Source organism: Notolepis coatsorum (assembly GCF_963971535.1).
Source record: "Notolepis coatsorum genome assembly, contig: SCAFFOLD_2150, whole genome shotgun sequence".
Classification (NCBI taxonomy): Eukaryota; Metazoa; Chordata; class Actinopteri; order Aulopiformes; family Paralepididae; genus Notolepis; species Notolepis coatsorum.
The window spans coordinates 15,336-26,310 of record NW_028172268.1 but is presented as its reverse complement, the minus strand read 5'-3'; the positions used below and the strand labels follow the sequence as shown (position 1 = coordinate 26,310).

Here is a 10,975-nt window from a genome sequence, read left to right as displayed (position 1 = left end):
TGTGTGTGTGTGTGTGTGTGTGTGTGTGTGTGTGTGTGTGTGTGTGTGTGTGTGTGCGTGCGTGCGTGTGTGTGTGTCTGTGTGTCTGTGTGTGTCTGTGTGTGTGTGCATGCGTGCGTGCGTGCATGTGTGTGTGTGTGTGTGACTGTGTGTGTGTGTGTGTGTGTGTGTGTGTGTGTGCGTGCGTGCGTGCGTGTGTGTGTGTGTGTGTGTGTGTGTGTGTGTCTGTGTGTGTGTGTGTGTGTGTGTGTCTGTGTGTGTGTGTGTGGCTTCTGTTATCAAAGCTGAACAGTGGCCTTTATTGTTCCTGTACAACGGGTGCACAGGCAGGTGAGCCGGCAGGTGACTTGACCAGGTGAGTCAGGCTCATTTGCATGCATTCAAATTGTATGAGAGGGGGAGGAGGGGGGGGGGGGGTAATAAGGTAATAATTGCAATGTTGATGTTCATTACGACTGGTTGGCGAATGTGGAATTACAGCGGAGGGAAAGAAAATACACATGATCCAGATTTGATCAAATACATGTAATAGTACAGCACCAGTTTAACCCTTCTGCCCCCTTAGCAACTATTTTGTGTTTTTTTGCCTATATGTATTTGTGTTTCTGTGTACAACGATGGCTGTGTTGATTATTATGTCATGACATTGGGTCAGATTGGTCATCTTTGATATATATTCAATATATAAAAGGATCATCATTAGAATACCTCTAAAAAAAAGTTATACGCTTTAGCCTCACAAAAACCTTAGCACTTTTTTTTGTGTTCTCATTAGGGTTAGGGTTAGGCAGGCATGCGTTCTTCATGGGACGTATAAGTACTCGCTATTTGCATATCAATAGCGCCGGTCGTCAGGTGTGTTAAATACGTTCTCAGATACATTCACACCTAACTTGTTGTGAATGCCATGTGTTACATTCCATTCGTAGAGGCAATTAGGCACTGTCTTTAGTCTGTGCTCAAGCGAGGGGACATTAAATGCGCATTCGCGGGAGCGCGCGTGCACGTGGCGCCATTAGGTGCGTGCAACCCCAGATGATTTCAATAACGCACCACTGGGGTTAGGGTTAGAGTTAGGGTTACCCAGACAGAAAGATTAGGAGAAGGTAAAATCTCATCCCTGTGCCTGTGCCCACCCCAACACTTGCTCAACAGTCCCCTAACCTAACCCCAACCCTAACCCTAACCCTAACCCTAACCATAACCATAACCCTACAAACGGAAATATTTGGAATCTTTGATAGATATGTTGAGTTAGGTTCATAGTGGTATTCATAAAAAAAGAATTGGAACGAAATATTACAAATTAAGTTTTGTATGACCTTGAACGTGATGCAATCCTAAATAGGGAGGACACATTTTGGGTATATTATGTAAAAATGTACTCGTCAATAAATAACATTATATAATATTATTATATTACATCCTGTTCTGTTCTATCTCATTTACATGGTATGTCCCACCCCTGTTTCATGTCAAAATAGTGACATACACTATTAAAAATTTAAATATGCTCTGTATTTGTGTTGTATCTGTTTACCTGCCACACCTCTGTGCTGACTGAACTGAACAGAGAGGAGGAAGAAGAAAGAAAGAAAGAAAGAAAGAAAGAAAGAAAGAAAGAAAGAAAGAAAGAAAGAAAGAAAGAAAGAAAGAAAGAAAGAAAGAAAGAAAGAAAGAAAGAAAAAGTAAGGAGGAAACAAGAAAGAAAGAAAGAAAAAGAGAAAGAAAAAAGAAACAAGAAACAAGAAAGAAAGAAAAAAGAAAAGAAAAAAAGAGAGAAAGAAAGAGAGAGAAAAAAGAGAGAAAGAAAGAAAGAAAGAAAGAAAGAAAGAAAGAAAGAAAGAAAGAAAGAAAGAAAGAAAGAAAGAAAGAAAGAAAGAAAGAAAGAAAGAAAAGAAAGAAAGAAAGAAAGAAAGAAAATAGAAAGGAGGAAACAAGAAAGAAAGAAAGAAAAAGAGAAAGAAACAAGAAACAAGAAAGAAAGAAAAAAGAAAAGAAAAAAAGAGAGAAAGAAAGAGAGAGAGAAAAAGAAAGAAAGAAAGAAAGAAAGAAAGAAAGAAAGAAAGAAAGAAAGAAAGAAAGAAAGAAAGAAAGAAAGAAAGAAAGAAAGAAAGAAAGAAAAAAATAAAATAGAAAGGAAATAGAAAGAAAAAAGTAAGAGAAAAGTAAGGAAGAAACCAGAAAGAAAGAAAAAGAGAAAGAAGAAAAAAGAAAGAAGAAACATAAGAAAGAAAAAAGAAAAGAAAAAAGAGAGAAAAGAAAGAGAGAGAAAGAAAGAAAGAGAAAAGAAAGAAAGAAAGAAAGAAAGAAAGAAAGAAAGAAAGAAAGAAAGAAAGAAAGAAAGAAAGAAAGAAAGAAAGAAAGAAAGAAAGAAAGAAAGAAAGAAAGAAAGAAAGAAAGAAAGAAAGAAAGAAAGAAAGAAAGAGAGAGAGAAAGAGAGAAAGAGAGAGAGAGAAAGTGAGAAAGAGAGAAAGAGAGAGAGAGAGCTAGCCATGGTGTTCACGCCACCCGTCTGTGCTAATTGGTTGACAGACACCAGCAGAAGGGGGAGGGCCCTCCTGTGTATTTGGCAGTGAACGCTCTTGACTGTGTGGCCTAACTGACATGCAGACTCACAGCAGGCTAACAGCCACCTATTTTCAACAGCTCTGCTGTGAAAATGTGCATCATTGCCTACAATAGGAATTCATAAATAAGACCTTATTTGGTAAATACCTGATTAATTAAAATGAGTAAACTTGTATAATAAGATTTAAATTCAAATTAAACAAAACAAAATATTATCTACACGGCAGCCTACAGTACGGGCGGCAATTCAGTATAGGCCTCTTTATTGCCTCATACAATTAAGCATAAGTGTTCAGAGTTGTATGATCATTTGCATTCATTGCACACACATGCACACACTCACTCACTTTAAACAAACACTCACCTTTAACATTCACTTTAGACACTTTAAACTTAACACTACACCATTATTTCTTTCATCTATTTATTACAAATAGCTTTGCACTACATCCATACCTCGTTTTTGCATTTTGCATTTGAAAAAAGTTAGCATTTTGTACCTCGTTGTTTGCATTTGTAATTCATTATGTACCTTAGTTTGTATATTGTATATTTTGTATAGTGTCTGGACTTTATTCTTTTAACTTTTTTACTGTATGAAGCACAATCTCAGGGGGCTCATACACAGAACCAAGCATTTCACTGTAATGTGCATGTACCTTATATAATGTGACAAATAAAACAAAACTTGAAACTAATTTAGCATGTGACAGCAATTTCACAATAACCTGATCCCGAATCCAGCTGCTTCACGAGGTAAACACTTCCATCGTCACCACGTCAACTCGCGAGAGGTCATCTGACGCGACGCGGCAGCACAGCGGCCGAGACTTCAGAGGAAGAACGAAGGGAGGACAGAGAACTGGCTGTTCTACTTTGACAACGAATTCCACTCGACATAACTGTCATCACTAATATGCAACTGCGACATTTCTCTCTGCTTTGGAAAACATGTTTACATGATTGTTTGTATGATTGTTTGTAATTATAAAACGGCTAGCCTATTCCTTTATTGAATTGTAATGAACTAATTTCCGGCAATTGTTAGCTGAATATCAAAACAAAATCCTTTGATAAAATAATGTGCTGTATAAGGCCAACACTGAATATATCAAGCCATAATAATATTTTTTGCATTTTAAAAGGTTAGCATTTTGTACTTTAGTTTGTATATGTATATTTAGTGTTTGGCCTTTATTTTTTTTTACTTTTTTACTGTATGAAGCACAATCCCATGGGGGGGATCATACAACCAAGCATTTCACTGTAATGTACATGCACCTTATATGTGACAAATAAAACAAAACTTGAACTTGAAACTTGAACTATTTAATATCCCTTTCACTGAGCAAAACCATGTTTGCATTTAATTTTGGTTATAATATGTGGATGTCTAGAATATCCATTTGGAGTTCCTAATGATTATGAATAAACAGTGTGTTGCAGCAGTCTAGATATCTGCTTCCTCGCTCATCGCGTCCCTTAACATGTTTGAAACTACTGCACAACATAATACTGTATATGTTTTGTAATGCACATGTGGAACTGTGATAAAAACAGAAATGTGTCGCCTAGTCTGAACACAAAAAAAAGAAAACCTTACTGCAAAAACCTTACTGCCCATAAAAGCCTACACCAATGGGGATCGAGTGGTGATTTGGTCCGACCAATCGGATGCGGAAGGTGGAGTGAGGGGTTTAAACTCCAACTAAAGTTGCTCTATCGGCTGCGTCTGGACTCACAGTGCGGACCTCTATACCTCCACAACCGCGGTGCCACGACCGGTGACAGCACAGCACAGCAAGGCAGAAGATAAACAAACAAACACGGATAAAGAAAACAAACGGACTCGTATTTTTGCAAAAGGACAGAGATTTGTCACAAAAAAATAAAAAATTGTTAAGGAATTTACCATGTCTCACCGTGCGTAAAAGGCGCATTGCGCATTTCTACTCCTCCAACAACACCTGTGTCGTCGAAAGCTTTTCTTTTGATTCAAGATCAGAATATCTATATTTCGGATTTTGTCTTTCTCTCAAGAAGCGTTTTTTAATCATGTTAAAAATGACTGAGGAGCACGAGAATAATAATAAGTCCGCCGGCTGCAGCAGCAGCGACCCGGCGGCGGCGCCGTGCAGTCCGTCGGGCACCAACAGCTCCATGTCTCAGGGGGACGACTCCGACTCGGACGCGCCGTCCTCCCCGACGGGCTCCGACGGCTCTCTGCTCTCCGGCGCTGGTGGTGGTGGTGGTGGGAAGAAACTGGACGCCGAGGACGACGACCGCTTCCCGGCGTGCATACGAGACGCCGTCTCGCAGGTGCTCAAGGGATACGACTGGTCCCTGGTGCCCATGCCCGTGAGGGGGAGCGGGGCGCTGAAGAACAAGCCGCACGTCAAGAGGCCCATGAACGCCTTCATGGTGTGGGCGCAGGCGGCGCGCAGGAAGCTGGCGGACCAGTACCCGCACCTGCACAACGCGGAGCTCAGCAAGACCCTGGGCAAGCTGTGGCGGTGAGTGAGGCACGGTGGTGTTGTTGTTATTATAAATATATATAAGGTGCGTAATAATAAGACACTTTATTTTCAAGATCCTCGTCACGGGACATAATGACTGTCTGTGGGCATTGGTCGCTGACACCTGACACTAATTTGGGTCAACAGCTGATTATCGCAAAATAATATACATTTGAGGTCTGAAGCATTATGGTTGATTGATTGATTGATTGCTTGAAAGGTTTATTAACAGATTGCAGAATGGGTACAGTACAGTACAGCTCAATACATACAATTGTTAAGGGGAGGGATGCAGACCAGAGAGAGACTTTCTCTATAACTTGACATGCATTGTAAACATTGGCTGTAGTTATCAATATATTTGGAATAAAAAAAAAACATGTCGACTTAATTTGAGCTGTAGTTGGCTGTAGTTATCAATATATTTGGAATATAAAAAAAAAATGTCGACTTAATTTGAGCGAAAGAAAGAAAGAAACTGCAACTTTTTTTATAACAGAGAGGGAAAAACGAATCATCTAAAAATATGTATTCTTTCTATTTTTCTTCATCATATATATATAGTTTGTTGTCAGAGAACGAGAAGAGGCCCTTCGTCGAGGAAGCGGAGAGGCTTCGGGTTCAGCATAAGAAAGATCACCCAGATTACAAGTACCAGCCCCGGCGCAGGAAGAACGTGAAGCCCGGCCAGAGTGACTCTGACTCCGGGGTGGAGCTGGCCCACCAGATGTACAAAGCCGAGCCGGGGATGGGAGGCCTGGGCGGCATGTCCGACGGACTCCACCACCCAGAGCACACAGGTGAGCTGGTGGTGACAGATATATCATAGATAGTGAATGCAGACACTCTATATAGAAGTTGTTTTGTCGTTTGAACGCAGTTTTAAAGGGGCACTTCAACGAAAAACAACAACAATGCTGATTTATTTTGTAGGCTACATATATTCACACACATTCCAAAAACGAAACCATTTTGATTTAGTTTGACAGTTATTGAGAGTAAATGTGTTTGCATATGGCCACCGCCGATGTCACCATCGGGGACATTGTGTTGTGTTAATTACAGCTCAATTAAATGATAAGGTTTTTTAGTCCCTAAGGTATTGCTAGTATTTTTTAATCAACATCATTTCATGGAGCTGTAAGTAACACAACACAGGGATTCAATGTCCCCTGATGACAACAGTCCACGTACAGACGCATTTACTCTCAATAACCGTCCAATTAAATTAATGTGTGCAATGTCTTCGGGTGAGATTATGTGCAAAATAAATCGGCATTGTTTATTAAATTTCTTTGGTGAAGCGTCCCATCAAAGACACTGTGAGTTGTTAATCGTATATATAGTAAAGTGAAAGTAAAGTACATTTAAACATTCTAGTCCCCAGAGACTCTGTGGCTTTTTGGTCGAAGTGTCCCTTTAAAGACGCCGCAAGAGTCGTTGTATAAATGTGAAAGATAAGATAAGATAAGATATGATATTCCGTTATTGATCCCCTTGGGGAAATTCAGCCAAAGCAAAGTGCACGTTCAGACGTGCTATAGTCCCCTGCATGGCTCTGTGGCTGACGTTTGCCTCGTCTCCATCCAGGCCAACCGCACGGACCCCCCACGCCGCCCACCACCCCCAAGACGGACCTCCACCACGGGGCCAAGCCGGAGCTGAAGCACGAGGGCCGCCGCCTCCTGGACACTAGCGGCCGCCAGAACATCGACTTCAGCAACGTGGACATCTCCGAGCTCAGCACCGACGTCATCAGCAACATGGAGGCGTTCGACGTGCACGAGTTCGACCAGTACCTCCCGCTCAACGGCCACGCCTCCGGCCTGCCGTCGGACCACCACGGCCACGGGGGGCAGAACCCGGCGGGCGGCCCCTACCCGCCCTCCTACGGCCACGCCGCCGGCTCCAACGCCGGGTCCGCCTGGAGCCGCAAGGCCGCCATGGCCGCCGCCGCAGCAGCCGCCGCCGCGGCCTCCTCCGCCCCGTCGGCCGCCGAGGCGGGTCAGCACCACCGGGCCCACATCAAGACGGAGCAGCTGAGCCCGGGCCACTACGGCGAGCACTCCCACGGCTCGCCCTCGGCCTCCGAGTACGGCTCCTCCTCCTACGGGGGCCAGGCCTGCGTCTCCTCCTCCTCGGCCGCCTCGGTCGCCGCCTCCTTCTCCAGCTCCCAGTGTGACTATACTGACCTCCAGAGCTCCAACTACTACAACCCGTACTCCGGCTACCCCTCCAGCCTCTACCAGTACCCCTACTTCCACTCCTCCCGGCGGCCCTACGCCAGCCCCATCCTCAACAGCCTGTCCATGGCCTCCGCCCACGGCCCCAGCGCCTCCGGCTGGGACCAGCCCGTCTACACCACCTTGTCCAGACCTTAAAAGGGCTTAGAGGAGACAGGTTCCCTGAGACTCGTATATACTGATGCACTACTAATGAAGGACGTACGGAGGAGGAGGGGGAGGAGGGGGAGGAGGTGGTGGTAAGGAGTAGTAGGCTACCTGTGCCCATTTGAACAGGAAACAAACAAATGAGGAAGAAGAAGAAGAAAAAAAAAGAAAGTGCCTGCTGATTTTATACAACGTTTTCTCTCTCCGTTTCGCCTGACGCCTGTACAGACTTTTTACACAGAGATAGATTGGTGGGCCAAACTCCTCCGTGAGGACATATTGCCTACGCCTACATCTTGTTCATCACCCCCCCCCCCCCCCCCCCCGCTTCATTTACAGTTTAGGACTGCACGTGTCTCTGTGTGTGTGTGTGTGTGTGTCTGTGTGTGTGTGTGTGTGTGTGAGCGAGCTTGAGGCAAAGTAAAAGCCTGCCACGGAGTTGTGTAGGAGAGGAATAGTTTGGCCCGACTCTATTGTGAAGCAGATGGAGAGAAACTGACACACTTGAGACTGTTCCGGGGGACCAATTAAGTGATTTTTCTTCTTTCTTTTTCTTTTTTTTACAGTAAGATTTACAGCCACAAGGGTTGTAAAGAGCTGTTAATCACACAATATTCACCCATTTTTCAGCAGTGGACCAGTCTTAACACAATGGCTTCATTTGAATCTTAAAAGAAAAATTCATTTGTCGGCTTAGAAGTCTTATATGTATTTATGTTCATATTATTATTATTATTATTATTATTATTATTATTATTATTTTTGTTGTTGTTCTTAAGTAGTTATACACATGTAATGTGGGTGTGGTTATGTTACATTATATCTTTTCTGTCATTAAAAGCAAAATCCGTAAATTAAGTACAATACAAGTACGATACGTTTTTTTTATATAATCATTCCGTCGAAGACCGGTCGAAAAACCGATAACGTCTCTGTTCCGAGTCGCGAGAAGGAACAGAGCGGGACCAACGGGCTACAGGACACAACCGGTGTCCCCAGGAGAGAGCTATAGGCTCGGACCCGATGAACTACAGGACACAACCGGTGTACCAGGGAGACAGCTAGGCTCGGACCCACGGACTACAGGACACAACCGGTGTACCAGGGAGACAGCTAGGCTCGGACCGACCGGCTACAGGACACAACAGGTGTCGAGAGAGCTAGGCTCGGACCCACGGACTACAGGACACAACAGGTGTCGAGAGAGCTAGGCTCGGACCCACGGACTACAGGACCCAACAGGTGTTGAGAGAGCTAGGCTCGGACCCACGGACTACAGGACACAACAGGTGTCGAGAGAGCTATAGGCTTGGCGAATTGCGATTAGTCATAATCGGCTCAGAGGTTAAAGGAAATGGGGTAAGATATCACCAGCCCCACTGAGTGACATGTCAGCTGGACCTGTTCACCCCATGCAGACAGGACAGCACATGGATAAGAGTGTGCGTGTGTGCGCGTGTGTGTGTGCAGAAAACGCGTGAGTGCGCCTTTTCCTTCGGGGGCGAAAACACACATCCCATGACATGAAGCCGCCATTCGCCAGATATAGAACAACAGCTCTGAATCATCGTTTACTTATTGGAGGTAATGTTATTTTATCGTAAAAAATCATGGATTTAGAAGTAGAGAGAGAGAGAGAAGGAAAGAGCATTGACCGCATTGTCAATCGGGTTGTTTCGCTCTTACGTCACGCTCTGGTCGGGATTCTCACGACGTGAGCGCGACGTGGGAGCGGGAAAAAAACGTCCGCCGTGCCCGAATGACGGGTCAACGAGTCTCTCGAGTCGCTCTCCTCCCCCCCTCGTTTAGCGAGTCAAGTTCAAGTGCCAACTCGCTGTTTCCCCGTCTCGTGCAAAACACGTACCCGTGCCTTCTAACGCTTATATGTTCACTATCTCCAACGCGAAATGGGGTTTTATTATTAACAAACGTCACGGCAAAGCATACAATCAGTAATCCACACACCACAAATTCAGACGGATAACTTACTTCTCGATTATCGCTTGATACTGTACCATTCCTTTCCAGCCACATGGTGTCAGATTCCTTCTCCGCGTGGCGACCCGAGACACGCGTCCGCGCGTGCCGCCATTTTATTCACAGAACAGTGTTTTTGTATATTATTATGGTGTATCATTGATGACAAGGCTGTGAAATTTTATTGTTGTTTTATTAACTAGAGATTCATTCACACGTGCTCGGCTAACCCATTTGCTGGCAATCTTTTTTTGTGGATAAAATAAAAAAAGAGACCTTTTCTTGATATTTGTTTTTTGTCATTCTTCTCCCTGTCCCGCACACACGTGTGTGAATTTTGCCTAAACATGTTTACTGGGTTTACAAGAAATTCTGGGGTTAATAGAATTAGCTCCTCCGATCTCCCCCCGCTGTAAAGGACTGATGTTTATGAGTAGGCCTTAGTACATTCTCAACAGCTCCAAAGAACAGCTGTTTTCATACCTCCATCTTTGCCTCACATCTGTATCGTAGGCTGCAGCTGTCAAACGGAGTCCTCCAGGACACTCTGTGACCACTCTGTGCTCTCTCTCTCTCTCTCTCTCTCTCTCTCTCTCTCTGTGCTCTCTGTGTACTCTCTCTGTACTCTGTGCATTCTCTCTCCCTCTCTCTGTGCTGTCTCTCTCTCTCGTCGCTCTCTCCCTCTCCCTCTCTCTGTACTGTCTCTCTGTGTACTCTCTCTCGTCGCTCTCTCCCTCTCTCTGTACTGTCTCTCTGTGTACTCTCTCTGTACTCTGTGCATTCTCTCTCCCTCTCTCTGTGCTGTCTCTCTCTCTCGTCGCTCTCTCCCTCTCCCTCTCTCTGTACTGTCTCTCTGTGCTGTCTCTCTCTCGTCGCTCTCTCCCTCTCTCTGTACTGTCTCTCTGTGTACTCTCTCTCTCTCGTCGCTCTATCGCCCTGAATGTGTTGGTTAACGACAGCAACTAGTTAACACAGTGACTTCAGATGGAGGCGGGTCATGTGACAGAGTGAGATCATTCGTTTGTTAATAACGTTTCAAAAGAAACAAATGGACACGTTCCAATTTATATACATTGTTAACCCTTTCACTACCACACTTACCAAACGTTAACCCTTTCACTGCGACAATACAGAAGGTAAACCATTTCACTGCCACGCGGCAACGGGTTAACCCTTTCACAACCACCACACTACAGAAGGTTAACCCTTTCACTACCACACTACAGACTGTTAACCGTCTGTAGTGTGGTAGTGAAAGGGTTAAATACTAATAAATGTCCTGTCAGCCAGTTCTCAGACGTTAGATATATATATATATATATATATAAACAAATGTAGAGGGTGATGAAGTTAAGTTATGTGAAGGCCAACAGTTTCCCAACCGTCGACAGACCTCTGACGGGTCTTGTTGACCCTTTTTCCGCAATTCGCAGACAGAAAAGCTCACAGGGACGGCTGGACGGCTCAATCTTGTGAGTTAAACCCCCCCGTCGTCCCCTCCAAAGAAGAACGGAATGGGGG

The 10,975-nt window shown here is 44.3% G+C and overlaps 1 protein-coding gene across 1 annotated transcript; it reads left to right on the top strand.

The window, feature by feature from the left end:
• Positions 1 to 4,395: 4,395 nt before the first annotated feature.
• Positions 4,396 to 7,474, top strand: LOC311248084 (transcription factor Sox-8-like). Its single transcript, XM_084339038.1, has 3 exons — positions 4,396 to 5,084; positions 5,652 to 5,887; positions 6,678 to 7,474. Exons 1-3 carry the CDS (start codon positions 4,627 to 4,629, stop codon positions 7,466 to 7,468), a joined length of 1,485 nt encoding a protein of 494 aa, XP_084195164.1. The 5' UTR covers positions 4,396 to 4,626; the 3' UTR covers positions 7,469 to 7,474.
• Positions 7,475 to 10,975: the final 3,501 nt, after the last annotated feature.